At 36.1% G+C, this 17,169-nt stretch overlaps 2 protein-coding genes and 1 long non-coding RNA gene across 3 annotated transcripts; 2 read left to right on the forward strand and 1 right to left on the reverse strand.

Moving 5' to 3' along the window:
* The first annotated feature begins 948 nt into the window (after positions 1–948).
* Positions 949–1,449, forward strand: LOC116174407 (barrier-to-autointegration factor-like). The gene is made up of 2 exons (XM_031492321.1): positions 949–1,183; positions 1,241–1,449. The coding sequence occupies exons 1-2, from the start codon at positions 1,043–1,045 to the stop codon at positions 1,385–1,387; spliced, it is 288 nt and encodes a 95-aa protein (XP_031348181.1). The 5' UTR covers positions 949–1,042; the 3' UTR covers positions 1,388–1,449.
* A 7,352-nt stretch (positions 1,450–8,801) lies between these two features.
* LOC116174409 lies at positions 8,802–10,250 on the forward strand. Its single transcript, XR_004146121.1, has 2 exons — positions 8,802–9,959; positions 10,017–10,250. It is a non-coding gene; the product is annotated as an uncharacterized LOC116174409 (long non-coding RNA).
* Positions 10,251–11,903: 1,653 nt separating this feature from the next.
* LOC116174404 (ATPase family protein 2 homolog) lies at positions 11,904–17,169 on the reverse strand. Its single transcript, XM_031492318.1, has 5 exons — positions 16,664–17,169; positions 16,288–16,618; positions 15,485–16,241; positions 12,186–12,764; positions 11,904–12,137 (listed from the first exon to the last, which is right to left on the reverse strand). Exons 1-5 carry the CDS (start codon positions 17,034–17,036, stop codon positions 11,922–11,924), a joined length of 2,256 nt encoding a protein of 751 aa, XP_031348178.1. The 5' UTR covers positions 17,037–17,169; the 3' UTR covers positions 11,904–11,921.

A 17,169-nucleotide genomic window follows, 5' to 3' on the forward strand; every position in this document is an offset into this window, starting at 1 on the left:
CCGACCGATCTGTATATATTTCAAAATTATAATATGCTATAAAAACTATGAAAAAGTATGGTAGGCTTTTTAGAGTGTTATAGTTACACTCGCCTGTTTGTAACTGTCAACAAAAATTAAGAATTTTTTATTTTGGTAAAATCATGCCTGTAAACCCTTCTAAAAATATTGAAGACGAAAGTGACGAAGTATATGAAGGCGCTTCTGTCATCCCCTAAGATGTCACTTGCTGATAAAGGATAGTTTGCTGATATTCAAATGGTTAATGGTCGTGAATGAACACGTTAGGTTCGGATATTTCAGAGATGTCATACCGATATACATCTCGTCGTTTATTGTTGCAGAGTTCTTGCTCTTCCACTTTTAGAGTCATCTTCAATGGATTCCCGTCCCTACCGAAACTGTTTTGCCCAACAATTTTCCCACATAATATACCATGGGACCTTTTAAGTAACGGTTTGCGTGAAACAGTCTGTATTCTAGATCGTTTTCGGATATGATTTGATCAGTTCTGGAACAATCATTGAACACTGTAAAGAGCTATACCTTTTTTTTTTAATAGTGCCTATCTATTGAAAGCTTTTTTGCGTCACATATGTCTGCGGGGTCATTTAGAAAGACGCCAGAAAGTTCTATCAAACTTTCGACTTTCCATAGTTTCAAAATCTTTCAGATAAGTTTCAAGGGGGCTTCGAGAAACTTTACAAAGTTACAAAATTACTTGAGACACCTTTAAATGGTTGTACAGTTTGGGAGAGTTTCAAATGATTTCCGTACGGTATAGCGCTTATGGACATTATCCCACATGAATATTGAGTTAATGAACATATCAAAATCTGCACACGACTGGAGGGTAGACAAACTTCCTACAGGAGTTTTATGCGAGTGCCGCCACCTTTTGATGATCAATGAGCAAATGCAACCATGACCTTCTAATGACGCACAAAATTAATAGTCACTGCATTTCCGGTCACGTTGTCAAACAGTAAAGAGCTGTAGCCTTTCATTTCGTTTCTTCAATTAAAATAAAGAATAAACTGCGATGGCTCAACGTCAGCAACCTTCTACTTCGGTGAAACACCAAAACTTTGTTAAAGAGCCAATGGGTAATAAGCCAGTGGACCATTTGCCCGGTATCGGCCAGGTGACCAGTGCCCGAATGAATGAGAGAAACATTACTCAGGTAAAGATACTAACCCATTTCAACATACCCACCTAAGCCGTAATTACCTTATTCCAGGCATCTCAGGTTTACGGAAAGTATCTGGTCGAAAGTCGCAATCCTGTCGCATTCGAAAACTGGATGAAAAATGATTTTAACGTCGACAGGAACCGAGCAAGGCAATGTTCAAATGCGGTGGATAGTTATTATAAGCAGTTCAATTAATATGTTCATCTTTTGCTGTATGAATTTTCAATAAAGTGTTTTTGTACTTTCTTATAAAATCACATGCTTTGTTATGCATTATTAGATTATTGTTGATTAAGGGATCTTGCCATAAACTTTAAACTGAGAGGTCCATTTTTAAGAGCAAGGGGGAGTAGATCTGTACCCCAATTTTAGTTTTTACTATTTCCACTCGATTGTATACAAAAATAAAGTAATTCAAGCCTTGAAACAAAAACCTGGGCTTAATATCGAGGTTTCGAAACAGCCCCCTCAATGTTATAGTTTTAGAGGAACTCTATAGCACCCTTAGGCCCGTTTGCACCGACATATTTAAGCGGAGTTTAGCTTAAAATCCATGGCAACGATTATTGAGACAAATGGTTACTATGGCTCTGCTTAAATTTGTCGGTGCAAACTGGCATTAGTGTCACTGTAGGTAATCGCTTCACTTGATATTAACCTATAGACAGAACATAAGGTCAAATGGGACTACGTCTTACAAGAGAGGCCATCTCACAGTTGACATTATAGGTATAAAGACCGTCCCATGTTTCGCAAGCTTTCTATACATGTAAGTAGGTAGGTACCTACCTTATTACATCGATTATGTATAGGCATGATACTATGAATATTAAGAGAGATTTACACAGTAACATTTGTTGTTGTAAAGTGCATAACAAATGTGGCACAGGAAATGAATTGAATAGGATGTTTAGTTTTTCACCGAGTTCGCACTATGATATGAATGAGTCGATTTCGGGAAGGTCTCTTATCAAAAGTTGATCAGGGATAAAAATGTTTCATCGTTCGTTTTAGTGCACACTTTAGAGGTAGCTCTTATGACTAATTTCTCCAAGATGACCATTCCAAGTGAGAAGTGTAAGTTATTGAGCGATGAGACTTGGCAAAGAATAATAACAAATTATCATAAATTATACTTTATTACAATTCAAATTAAATTATCCTTAACGAAGACCATAAAATGCATACACGAGGAGGTCATAACTTAGCCTTTAATATCGAGGGTTGTAAAATACGTACATTTTAGTTGCTTATGTAATCTAGAGGGGCCAGACTAGTAACAACATTATTTAACAATTTTTACAAACTTTCTTTTCCTCGTATTTGACTGTTCTTTAATATAACGATTTAATTTTCGAATTCTAAAATACAATTTACACCTAAAAAACAGTTTTTTGGCATCAAGACTAACATCTACATTTTCAGAATGTTCTATTAAGTTTTTTATATAATTAATTTGAATTTTTAAAGAATTTCCATTTATTGCATCAAAAATCGCATTTAGCTGCCTACAATTTTCAAGAAAGTTATTTGTGGGTTTCATTAAACCGCCTTCAGACACGTGGTTAAGCCACGAAGATGAACAATCGCTGGAATCTGGAATGAATCCCAGAGTCTCCTTTTTTCTTAATTTGAAAACTACATATCCCGCTAAGTTTTCTAATCCGTCACATTGCAGTTGAGTCAGCTCATCTACTGAAGAAATTTCATCTGTTGTACCTTCGTCGTACCTATCTACATTTACTTTTAATGTACTTAACATTTGCCCAGTAACTGTTTTTACATTATCTATATCGTCACAAATATTTTTTAATGTATGTAGGTTCTCAATTATAATATTTGGTGCATCTACTGCCTGTTCTACATTTGAAGAGTTAGAAATGATTTCATCATTTCGTCCTAAAACGTAATTCCTTAATCGATATTTAAATTGTAAAGCAGTGGGATGGTCGTAGAGACCACCAATTGATCTAACTATTGAAAAAAAACCTTCTAACGGATCTTGGTTTAAGCGGTAAGTTAATAAATATTTTGCATTGAAATCTGTCTTAAGATCATTAAGCAATAATTTTAATGACGTATTCCCTATTATAATACCTTTTTGAAAAGGCAATAATGCTTTAGAATCAATTTTTCTTAAGCTAAGCATTGTATTCGACATGTCATCTATAATTTTGTTTTGATCATACAAGGACAAACCATAAGCCTTCATTCTATTTCGAGAATCACATTCGGGAACTTTTGAATTAAACACATCAAACCAATCATTTGTAATTTTGAGTAAGTGTGAGCATTCTAAAAAGCTATCACTTCGACTTAAACCTAAAGAACCTAATCTTTCAACGGCTTTTGCTATGGTGTGTGAAAACAATTTCGTTGCTAATTTTACCTTTTGCCGTTGTGGACCTTTGACTGTTAAAAAACTCTCATCGATTTTATGAGAAATGCGTAAGTCTAAATTTTTGTTGTTTTCCAAAAGTTCTACAATAGGTTTTGTGTTAACAATTTTGCCATTCAACAGGAAACCTGTATCAATGAAATGATTCCTTAAAAGTTTTATCATATGAGGCGCGTCCGCAAATACATAAATATTTTTTTTCGTTGCTGGATTTTCAAACCACGTCTTATTTTCTGAAATATTTAGCGATGTCCAAAGACCCCTGTTGCTACCTCCTAGATCTGAGTTTATCGCATACACTGGATAACCAATGTGCTCAAGATTTTTAATAATTTCGAATAGTAGTTCTTTAGTTATCTTGCAGTCGAAATCATAAAATATCGGTTGCTTCCAGTTTCCAAATAGACCTCGAGCCATAATTACTTGAACATATTTTGATGGGCTTAATGTTGTATCACTTTTTCTTTCGTACTCGAAACCAGCTTGAATTTTCATTTCATCAAACAGCACAACGCAAGCTTTGTCCATTTTGGATAGAGAATTATTTTCCATTAGCCTTAGTATTATAGTTAAGATACCTAAAAGAGATTATTTCAATGTTTAGAATATTTAGTTATAAAACCATGTACTAAATTTTACAATTGCTATAAAATACCTGGCTTGACGTCAATTTTCTCTGCCCACCGCCTTAATGTAGAAAGCCCTGGGAGTGGATAACCTCTTTTTCTCAATAAACGATAAGAGCGTGGTCCTGCTGAGAATAAGGATATTGAAGAAGCAATGTCTTCTACTCTCCATAATATGCGACTACTTGTGGATTTTAGTTTTCGTAGTTGACCATTCGTAAAAATTTTTTCCACTAATTGCAATTCTGCGGTTTTCTTTGCAAGCATACGTCTATCAGTTTCCGATTCGCGTTCAGCTTTAATTAGTTTTGCATTGACCATTTCCAATTCTTTGTTTTGATTTAGAAAATTGTTGTCCATTAATTGTAATTCTGCAGTTTTTTGGGCAAGCCTACTCTTTAATGCTTCAGATTCTTCTTCAACTTTTGTTAGTTTCTTCTTAATCAGCTCTAATTCTACGTTTTGTTTTAAAATGGCACTTTTAAATGTAATACAATCTTTGCAAGAATGTTGGGAACTAAAAATATATACGAGAAATTTTATAAGTAGGGATATATTAGAGCAAGAATTTCATTACCATTTCTTCCATTGTAGAAATCTTACTTTCTGAAGCTATTTGATCTTGAGACGAGTCTTGAGACCGTTCATCCTGATACTTGCATGTATCCAAGCTTTCATCTTCACTTTCATTTAATTTTGGTAAATTTACAGAAGGAATGGCATCATTTTTTAAACACCATAAATGCCGTGGGTAATTTTGTAGCTTTTCTCTTAAACGATAATCACTTTCCACAAAATGTTCAGAACAAATTCTAGAATTTTCGACTTTAAATTTACGTTTTTTGTTGCAAACACGCACCCATTCATCACAAATATGTGTCAGTCTAGGAAAACGAAAATACCGACAATTTAAATTAAAAGTATAGCTGTTTCTGTTGGAATTATTTGTACAACTCATCACCGCACAATACACCATGTCGCTTACTTTCAAATAGAACGACACGCAAATCGCTACTGTCAAGCTGTCATTATGGCATGATACTATTATCATGTTACCAGTAATTCGTTTGTCACCCAGTGACGTCATTATAGATGCGCTCGCGTGCGCATGAGCATATCTGATTATTATAGTATCATGTGTATAGGTACGTACCTATAAAGTTGGGATAGAAAGTATTTTGCAAACAAGAATCAAGCCTATAAGGTTTTTAAGACATATAATGCTCTAATATGCACCCTGAAAAACGTTTCAAAGAATTTATAGGGAGCTTTTATTTCGGGAATTTTGTGAAGTCACAAAATCCTGGAAAAGGCCAGAAAGTTCTGCCTAAAAAATTCTGAAAGGCATCGTAGAAAACTGTAAAGGATCCAAAAAAAGTTCTAAGAAACAGATAAAGAAATCCTCAAATTGCCAGAGTTCATGAGAAGGACCGAAAGACCTATAGCTTTTTCCATTGCCTGTTTTCATAGTAGGTATTGCAGAGCTTTTTTTGCGTCACATACTAGGCTTGTAGGGTTTTCTAAAAAGCCGCTAGAACGCTCTATCATATTTAAGCAATGGCTCTATCAAACAGTCCATGAACCTGCAGAGCAAGGTCAGCAGAACACAAGCGCATTGCATAATTAGGTGCTACTTAAAAGTTCCGGAATTAAATGCTCCTTTTTTTTAAATTAAATGTTCTGAAATAAAAATAAAAAAAGGAGCACACAATTTGGAAACTGGGCACTTAATTATGCACTGCGTTTATGTTCTGCTATAGGTTCATGAACATCTGTCAGCTTTCCTAAAAACATACCTACAGTTTTAAACCGATTCAAAGTTTTCGAAGTACAATAGTTTCAAAACCTTTTAGATAAGTTTCGAGAACATCAAGAAATTTTAGTTTGGAAGAGTTTCAAACGATTTCGGTACGGTATAAAAGCTTGTCGACATTATCCCACATCAAGATGGGAAAACTTCTTGCATAGGTTTTTTTACAAAATCGAAAATCCACACAGCACAGATTAGCATTAGCAATTAATAATAATAATATACAGTGTGTCCCAAATCGGGTGGGATTGCATGGGTAACTTTGTTATTATTAAAGATAGAGAATTGGTTAAATGGGCAATGTTTTGCAGTTTTGGATGCTTATTTAAAATTTCCTTATGGAAATTCAAAATGTCGCATATAGGTTCGACGTAAATTCAAAAAAACTAAAATTGGTCATTTCCTTGAATGTCTTATATCATCGAAAGTATAAGAGATATAAAAAAAAGTTTTATATAAAGGTGACTGTCTTTGATACGCTTAATTTAGAATTGATGTCAAAAAAAAATTCAAGATGGCCACTTTTGAGGAACATTTACCAACTTCCTAACGTTAAATGGGCGCCATATTGGATTTTTAGATTACTTCATAGATTTTTAAATTCTCTTTTCAACGAGCTATTATAACATAAGATTGAAAATAAGATACCAGTTATATTTTAATCAAGTAGTCTGTGACGAATAAAAAAAAACAAAACAAAATCTATTCGAGGCAACAAAACAAAGAAAATAATTACACCAGATGTTTAAAATACGGGCCATTATTAGTGAAACACACTTCAAGACAGTTTAGTTTAGGCAACGTGTTGCCTATGATGATTATTATTATTATTATTATTGTAGTGGTAGGTACTTCCACATTAGTTTTATTTTTTAATTAAGTACTTACTTTTATAATTTAATGTACTGTACATAATTCGTGAATTGTCACCTGAGCAGCCAGTTTGTTGGTAGGTAGCATAAACTAACCCTTCCTTCGGAACATACGTCGTCGAGAAAAATCCTTTAAGGAAGTTTATTGGAGAATTTGTAAATAATGGTGAGCAGTTAAAGATCCATCGAATATTACCGGTCCAATTACATGACTTCCCGTTATGCCATAAAATACATTAATTTGAAAAAATATTACTTGATTTCGGCGTGAAACTACAACATGTAGGTTTTCCTGTGACGAGTAGTGTTCATAATGTCGATTTGAACACTTCACAGTTAGAAAAATAAGATTCATCTGTCCATATACTCGGACTGGTAAAACTGTTAGTTTCGATATTCTTGCGGATAAACCACCTACAAAATGTGACCTGAGATAATGCATCAATGGTAATACATTGTGTAAAATAAAGCGAAGTGTCTTGAAATGTCTTTAACTGAATAATGGCATGTCTTTTTTCGAGGGGATAGTTTGTAGTGATACCACCATTTGTAGGTATGTAAGTATGGATAATAAGTCAATAAGTGATGTTAAAATCAAATTTTTCTAGACCTAATGCTTATATAAAATTTTGGAGGGAGTTGTAATGCCCAAACCCCTCCTCTCATGAGTCCCTGATTTTTTTAAACGTCTGATGTAATTATTTTCATTGTTTTGTTGCCTCGAATAGATTTTGTTTTGTTTTTTTTAATTCATCACAGCCTACTTAATTAAAATATAAAAACCGTTGATATAACTGGTATCTTATTTTCAATCTTATGTTATGATGGCTCGTTGAAAAGAGAATTAAAAAATCTATCAAGTAATCTAAAAATCCCATATGGCGCCTATTTAACTTTAGGAAGTTGGTAAATGTTCCTCAAAAGTAGCCATCTTGAATTTTTTTTGACATCAATTCTAAATTAAACGTATCAAAGACAGTAACTTTTATATAAAACTTTTTTTTATATCTCTTATATTTTCGATGATATATAAGACATTCAAGGTAATGACCAATTTTAGTTTTTTTGAATTTACGTCGAACCTATGCGACATTTTGAATTTCCAAAAGGAAAATTTAAATAAGCATCTAAAACTGCAAAACATTGCCCATTTAACCAATTCTCTATGCTTAATAATAACAAAGTTACCCATGCAATCCCACCCGATCTGGGACACACTGTATATTGTTGTGCAGACATGTTGATACATTTACACTCTTCATTAGATAAAGAACACACTAGCATATAATACAACAAACATAATAAAAAATAAAAAAAAAACATATAACACAGAATGACTGATACAATTACGAACCACTTCAACAGAAGTCGTTAAACTCATCAAAAGAGAAAAAAGGGTGTTGAATAAACAATTTTTTTAGTGTGATTCTAAAATCTGAGAGGGGTGCGATCTAATCTTCAGGGGAACTATATTAAACAAAGATTGCGATTGGTATGTTATTGCACCATTTTGGCTCTTCAAGAATCGGCAAAAAGTCACCCTTAAGTTATCTTTTTGTAGAGTGTTGTATGAATGCACCTGGGATTGTAACACATTCTCCACCATATTTTTCTTACAAAAACACAAGGCCTCAAGAATATAAAGACTAGGAAGAGTTAGGATCTTTATTAGTTGCGAGAATGATTGACGACAATCATCACTGTACTGTAGATACTAGATTGTTAATCACGCGTACGGCCTTTCGTTGGAGGCGAAAGATGAACTTCCATGAAGCACTATGACCCCACGCTAGTATTGCATAAGCAAGAGTACTGTGAATCAATGCGTAATACGCGGAAAGCATAACTGTTTTTGACGTACTACTGCGCAGTCGTTTAAGTAAAAATATTGACTTATTCAGTTTGTATGTAATATTATCACAGTGTGCTGTCAATAAAACATCCAAGCAGTGATACACCCGTAATACAATTTGAAGATGTATCGATATTTTTTAACGACAACGGTAAAATAGATGTCTTGCGCGCATTCAAATACAATCTATTACTGACACACCAATTCGCAACAAGTTTGATGCTGTTTTCAACATCCCGGACTGCTACATCGACATCTTCACTGGTTCCAATTAATGTCGCGCCATCCGCATAAAGTCTGCAGTCGATATTTGGTGACACCGATGAAGGCAGGTCATTTACATAAATTAGGAAAAGAATAGGGCCTAGAATAGAACCCTGAGGAACTCCATGTCGTAGGGGCAATTTGTTCGATAGAACATTATTGAATCTTACGCGTTGATGTCTTCCCTTTGAATACGAGGTGAACGCTTCGTTCACCAAAATTGTACACAAACTTTAGTTTATTCAACAAGCATTCGAAAACACCATGCACAAATGTGGAGATGGCATCAGGCGTCCTTCTCCCCTACTGTTTGTGATAAAAAAGATTATTAGTCTCAAAATGATTTGCAATTGCATTCGCATAATTTATTTGGCGTAAATTATCTTTTGCCATTGAATGAGAAGAAATGTTATCACTGACCTTAACATTGAGCGATTGAAATTTATTTAACAATAAAACTTGATTTTGCAATGATTTAATTGTGATGTCTTGGTTAACAATCACTTTGTCTTTTTCAGCAATTAACTCTCTTAAAAATTTAATTTCAAGTTCAAAAAACTTATCGTTATCGTCCACCAGAAGAACACTATCACTATCACAGCAATTTACATGCTTGTCGTCTAGAGCCCGGTTCCGGCACGTCCGTACCGCCTGGCGTCATGGTATAGGTTGCAAACAATGACTTTTAAATCTCAATCAGTGACTAATGACTGATAAAGATTAATTAGTCACGTATCCACTTAGCAAAGCCAAAGGGTGTAGCACAGTATTTCATTTTGTTTCAACAATTAAAATAAATAAACTGCGATGGCTCAACAAGAACCTTCTACATCGGTGAAACACCGGACTTTTATGAGAGAACCAATGGGTAATAAGCCGGTAAACCATTTGCCGGGTATCGGCCAGGTGACCAGTGCCCGAATGAATGAAAGAAACATTACTCAGGTAAGAATAATAACCCATATCAATATACCTACCCAAGCCGTAATTACCATATTCCAGGCGTATCAAGTTTACGGAAAATATCTGTTCTTAAAGCGAGATCGTGTTGAATTTGAAAATTGGTTGAAAAATGATTTTAATGTCAACAGCAAGCGAGCAACGGACTGTTTTAATGCGATGGATAGTTATTACATCCAGTTCCAATAACTCGCTCTAGCACTCGCTTGAAATAATTTTGTCCGTTTATAGATGTTTATATCTGTTGAGACAATAAAGATTTACTATTTTTTCCTATTTGAATTTTTTATAGTCACATTTATAAAGCGGAAAAGGAAAACGATGGCCAATTTGTACGGAAATTGCTGGTGTCTATCTGTCAGTCCGTGAACACGATAACTGCCACCACTTGGGCAGATTCGGTTCAAACTTTGCACAGTAGGGTTACGCCGCTCTGCCGCTTTACATGCGGTTTATTGTCAATCTGGGGATCTTGTGTTTAAACTCTAAACTGACTCCGACAGATCCCTGTTTTCGGAGCATAGAAGAGTAGACTCTCTTGTACCCCAATTTGCCACACTGGCGCATCCTTCTGGACGAGTATAGTGCAGTTATTATCATTTATTCTAAAGAATTGATTCAAAACCAACCAACCACTAAGCAAACGCTCTACATTCTAAGCTAAGCAGCAACAACCTTTGGTGCTTCAAAGTTGGTCATGGAAAGTGCTTAAAACAAAACTATAAGAATACCAAAGGCCCTGATCACATCTGGGATGGTCTCGGAGTGTCACTGCCTGCGAAAGGAACACATTTGAGATTCTATACGAATCAAGGAACACTCTGGCTCTAATTCAGCTGTTCCGGTACAAGAGACACTGACTTATATAAACTACTGAGGGGACTCATATACCTCAAGAGCCTTTTATACTTTCTTACATAAAACCATAAACAATTCAACTGAAATAATTAACAATGGTTCCAACTATAATCACAGAGCTTGACTTGACCATAGGAATTTCAATAGTAATTTTTTAATTTGCGATTATTGGTTACCCTAATTATTTTAGAAAGTCTATTTAGGTTTTTTGTAGAAAAAAAAATTACGAATGAGTACATTCCTATTTTATAAATTCAGAGAAACAGTAAAAATTTGAAAATGTAAAACTGCCGCGTTTATAAAATCGGTAATGCCATGGAATTGTGAAATCAAACAAAAGTGCCTGTATTTGACATTAGTTAGTTTTGTTTGATCTCAAACTGCCATGGCACCACTGATTTTCTTAAAAGTGCCAGTTTTTAGTTATCCAATTTCTTGGTTTCAATGTTCAAAAAATTTATAGTATGCATGGATTCATAATTAGGGAAGCCAATAATCAGAAATGAAAAACTTACTACTATGGCAAGTTGTTCAACTTCAAGTCACCCGGTATATACCTAACGGTAAAACACACCTTCCCTACAATTTATATGTATATATATAATTTCAAAGCATATACTGCCAATAGGCAAAAGAAGTCAAATGGGTTGGCTCCACTGGTCAATAGTTTGGAAAGGTGTAGAAATGCGACCTTTAAGGCTAATCTATACTGCATCAAGTTAGGTAATTGTGTTCGTTATTATCAGGACAAGGTTTGTGTAAACGATAGTTTCCAAAAAATTATACGGAAATATGTAAGAAAACAATTTTTGCTCGTTTCCGTTATAATTAATAGATGGCGCTATAACGGCTCTAGAAGAATCCATCCATACCGTCGACTTCATGCAAAAGGCTAGAAAATAGACGGCCAAACGTATTAATTACGTAAACCCGCAAAAGTTTCTGATGTAGTAAAAACCTTTCCGAAATCTCCACGGGAACGGAAACAGAAAAAAAAAACAGGATTTTATATTTTACCTTCGGTAACTTGACGTTTAGAACGTAAGTTTCTTTGTTCCCTCGGAAACGGGATAGTCAGTAAACATATTTTTATTTCAAATAGTTTTTGTAGATAGTTAACAATGCAACTGGAGTTCTTGGTGTAACCAATTGTAACGCTCGAACAAAATGTCGCATCTCCACAGACTGCGCATCTAAACTTTCCTCCAAAGCGTTCATTGCTGCTTCATGACAAACTGCATTCACTTCAGCCCCCGAGTATCCCTCCGTTAAAGAAACCAACGCCTCATAGTCAACATCAACAACCTGAAAAGCGCAGTGAGAAATCTAGGATCAATGTAGCTCAACTCTTACCGGCATTTTTGACACTTTTAATTTAAAAATTTCCCTTCGTGTATCACTGTCAGGCAAGGGAACATAAACGATACGATCTAATCGACCCGGTCTCAGAAGAGCCTTGTCAATTTTGTCGGGTCTATTCGTCGCAGCTAAAACAGTTACGTCGCCCAAAGGAGTCACGCCGTCCAATTCCGTCAGTAACTGCGCCAAAACGCGCTCTTGCACGCTCGTACTCGATCCGGAACTTCGTTCGCCGCCCAACGCATCGATCTCATCAAAAAATATAACGGAGGGCGCCACCTGTCTCGCCTTACGAAATACCTCTCTAACTGCGCGTTCCGATTCGCCCACCCATTTACTGAACAGTTCCGGACCTTTAATCGACAGAAAGTTGAGACCGCTCTCGGTGGCGAGCGCCTTGGCGATCATCGTCTTCGAGCAACCGGGCGGACCGAACATCAGCACGCCGCGCGGCGGCGTAATTCCCAGCCGAACGAAGCTTTCGGGATGTTTGATCGGCCACTCCACCGCTTGTCGCAGGATTAATTTCAGATCGGCCTGTCCTCCTATGTCCGACCATTTCACGTTGGGTACCTAAACATTTTGCAAATTAAATCTACGGGGGAATTTCTATTGCCAACATCTGGTTCTGGATTCTTTAAAACGAAATTGTCGTTTTAAACAATCTTGCCTTTTTTTGTTTGCCATGGAAACCAAAATGTCTGCAATAAAAATATTTTATTTTGTAGCAGAGGACATTTTAATAGGTTTGAATGAATAGGCTAACCGTAAAGAAAGTGATCACTTTAACCACAAGGGTAGATAAAGTGAAACAGATGGTTCTGCATTCTGATGACATATATGTCATTCTTATTTCAAATGGGACGTGGACCACGATATAAAATGAAGTTCAGAACATATGACAATGCTGTTTTAATGTAAACGGTCGCGACGGCAGAATTGTCAGAAGCTTTACAATGATTTATATGGCTTCTGCTATAAAATAAAGTTTTCTATTATACACGACGAAAAAGGGAAAGTAAAAGTGCATTTACTCAATGGTTAAAATATCCCTTTATCGTCTTGTATAATAAAAATATAATAAAAACTACAAAATATAGGAGGTGGTAGGTATGTAAAATGTAGTTTAAGGTCGTACAAAAAGAAACCTAACACCCTGTATAAAAATTGCCTACTGCGATGGATTCTACATAAAAAATTGCTCTAAGAAAAGTTTTGCCACCATCAATTATCTTTAATAATACCAAAGTTATAGAGCATTAAAGAACAGACTACTAAAGTCACTAAATATAGAAAGTACCACAATCCATTGGGCTCGTGTGTTAGAGAGAGAACGCATGATTTTCGCCCAAAAATGGCGGAAGTTACCAGATTCTAGTAACTTTAATGTTAGGGATTGTTCCACCTGTGTAGAGATACCTGGGCATCGATTCCCGATGTGCTCCGTGATGTGCATGTGATGTGACCGGATGCCATGACGTCATGATCGTATACGATAGGGATAAGTTCGTTTAGCTGCATTCCCGAATCGTGGACAAACTTTATGCGCTAACCAATCACAGACAAGAATTGAAATGTCATTTGTCAGTTTTGTATTTTGTTTTGTTTTTGCATTATGGATACTGTTATTAATAACCAGAAAATCCTCGAACAATTCCATGCTTTATTTCACAGAAAATATGTGAATGTATAGGTTATGGCACTGTATTAATAACCCAAGCAAAACAGCTGCAACATCCGTCCTGTAGCTGCTACTGCGCATGACTTTCACGCAACGAGTGGTCTAGACGAGTCGTTGCGTTCGATCAACTTTTCGCTCGATGTGGTAGGTTCGAGAATAGAGTCACACTCACGTTCACATCAAGGTCACTCGATGTGAACAAAGCACATCTTCGGGAATCGACGCCCTGTATATATTTTTATAAAACATGACAGTACTATGAAGTTAAAAAATTACAGCTATTCAGATTTTATTTGTCAATTTTTTTAAGTTGGCAGCAAATTTGCCCAAAAATGGCGGATGATTGCGGTACTTTCTATATTTAGTGACTTTACAGACTACATTCAAGAAACGCCCCCCTAGCGACCAAACGCTTAGAAATAGCTGAATTCTGTTTGCGCTAGTGATTTTCTCTTTAAAATTGAGCTCCAGACACCTAGGTCCATTTTTTTCTAATATAAAATAAAGGACGTTTCCATAATAAAGTGTACAATTAGGACCACCCTGTAGAGATTGGTAGATGGATGGGTGTGGCCACGATATTGGTCACAGACAAGTTTGAGAAACTTTTCTCGCGTATGGATAAAAACCTGACGACACATTTGATAAATAAATAGCTATTATTTATAAATAAACAATGCCCATACTATGTAGTTGCTATACAAGCTATTCTATACATTACCCTAGTCATGTTCACGTGACTTTAGCATACCCAATATATCTAAGAGACATTCACATACTCACAACTACCCTGCCCCCTAAGTGTGTTGACTTATTTTGTATTGAAAGCATAGGACTAATAACTGTCCATCTTTCAATAATAAATTTCAATTGTTTATATTTCATTGCACACTAAGATAGTGGAATAATTAATGTAAATCATAAAAATTGTTAATAATAAATTTAAGGAAAGTCCATACTTACTGTTAAAGTTATAAACAAAGTATAATTATTGCAGTTTTGTAAGTTGTCATTAGTTTCTTCTATAGTTTGCAAGTACAGGGTGGCCAACTAAGCTGCGGTTTTCGCGAGCTTGTTTAGACATCATTTAGCTACTTTTTCATGAAAAAAAAATTGAACCAGTGCATTTAATTTTTTCGAGAAAATTAACCATTTCTGTCGGAATGCCAAAAAAAGCCCTCAAGCGGCGATATGTGAAACTAACAAAACTTCTAATATTATAATAGTTGTAGCCAAAGATACAGGGTGTTCTTTACGGAAAACTTTGAATAACCCCCCACCACTTCATTTTAAAGATACAGGAAAAATTGTCAAACAAAAAAGGTACAGATTATCCTCGCCGTCTTCAAAGACCGGACATTTTTTTGTTAGGTTAATATAGCGGAATTCACAGAAACATCACTTTTTTAGATTCCAGATTGCAGTTACGCCCCCTAGCGGCCATTTCAGAAACTTAAAAATATTTTCCAGGTTTTTGTCGTGGCCGTTTTAACCTTTTTTACCGCAAGCCTCTACGATGGACAGGTTCCCAGATACAGTACCTCGCATTCTTATTTGGCCACCCTGTACATACCAATCTAATTATACACCTACTCAGGTAAAGTGAACTCACCTCAATTTGAACCTCGCGCATTGCACTAGGATTGACACGTGTAAGCGCAAACCTGAAATGCTCGGCACACAATTTGTTCGATTTCAAAGTTGCCGCTCGCAAAGCAGCTTGAGCGCATAGCAAAACAAGATCCGAGCCTACGAAACCGTGAGTCACATTCGCGATATCCCTCAGCTCATCGTCGCCGATATTTTGCGGAACGTTGCGCAACAGTTTTGACAAAATATCGTAGCGCGCCGACTGGTTTGGAGTGGGAATTTCGATTTCGTGATCGAATCTACCGCAACGTCGTACCGACAAGTCAATTGCGTCCGGTTTATTGGAGGTGGCTATCACGAATGCCTTTGCACTTTCAGAGTTGATCTGTTCGAAAAATCCCAGCAGACTACTCGTGAATTTCTTTTCGAGATCGCCTATGCGCGAAGTGCGTAACGGGCATAATGTGTCTATGTCGTCAATAATTATTAGTGACGGTGTACGTTTCATAGCCTCATTAAAGGTCACCTCCAGATCATCACCATCGGTAATCTTAACGACATGTGCGTCAATATTGTTGGCCAACGCATTGACCACCATTGTTTTACCAGCACCAGGTGATCCGTACAGTAATGCTCCGTGACTAATAAGCGATTGCGAAACGGCTTTTGTTTTTCCTAACGCAATGTGGATGATATCCTTAATTTCGCCAATTTCCTTATCCAAACCGCCTATTTCCAAGAGACTACGTTCTTTTTTTTGCTTGTACTCCAACTCACTTCTACAAACAAACAATCGACAAAATATCCAATCGGAGAAATAGTTACCTGAATATATTCCAGCTCGTACTATCGACAACTTGAAAAAACTGTGGCTCGAGACTCGCACCTTGCAATGCTTGAACCAGATCCTTATCGGGTTGCGTAATATCAATCACTTCGAATGTTAAAAACACACCAAAGTAGAAAATGGTGATTTTATTTCCCTTAGTTAAAAAATGTCTTAAATAAGCCTTGTGTATCCGTACATTAACGTCGTGCGTTAATTCAATGTTACAATGTGCTAAAGGCTTGAGAATAACTTGTCGCGCTGCCGTCACATTATGATCAAACCTCTTTACTCGCACTAAGGTGTTTATATCAAAAGTTCGATCTAAGCCTAAAATTGCAATTCATTACATTGGAGGGAGATGTAGTACCATACCTCGTTTAGTCAGTAGAACCGATGTTAGTGTTTTTTCTACCGTGGGCCACACACGTAACGCGTACGCTTGGTTATCATCGTAAACTAAAGCGTGCTCTCCGATGCACAATTCGCAAAGCTGGATGGCGGATTGACTTAAAAATACTAGATTATTGTAATCCTGAGGCGTTAATCCTTTTATCTCCTCTGTTGGTTTTAAATCGACAGTGCCATATAAAGTTGCACCGAGTACAAAGTTATGTGTCCTGCTGGTCGTTAAATCTGGGGGACAGTCCGCAAAGTGGCGTTCTTTGTCTGACTGCGTTACGCTGCAGTTACATTTTTCGCATAGAAACCAGCTGGTGGAGCCCTTTTTATTTTTAGGAGAAGTCATAATAAAACATTTTCGTATTCCACGCGAATTAAAGGTTATGTTATACAAAAAAAAGTTAGGTTATATTTTCATGTTTGACATGAAGATAAATATACTGTACAGGGTGCGTCAAATAAAAAAAAGATTGTACGGT

The sequence above is a fragment of the Photinus pyralis genome, unplaced genomic scaffold (assembly GCF_008802855.1).
Source record: "Photinus pyralis isolate 1611_PpyrPB1 unplaced genomic scaffold, Ppyr1.3 Ppyr1.4_LG6, whole genome shotgun sequence".
Classification (NCBI taxonomy): domain Eukaryota; kingdom Metazoa; phylum Arthropoda; class Insecta; order Coleoptera; family Lampyridae; genus Photinus; species Photinus pyralis.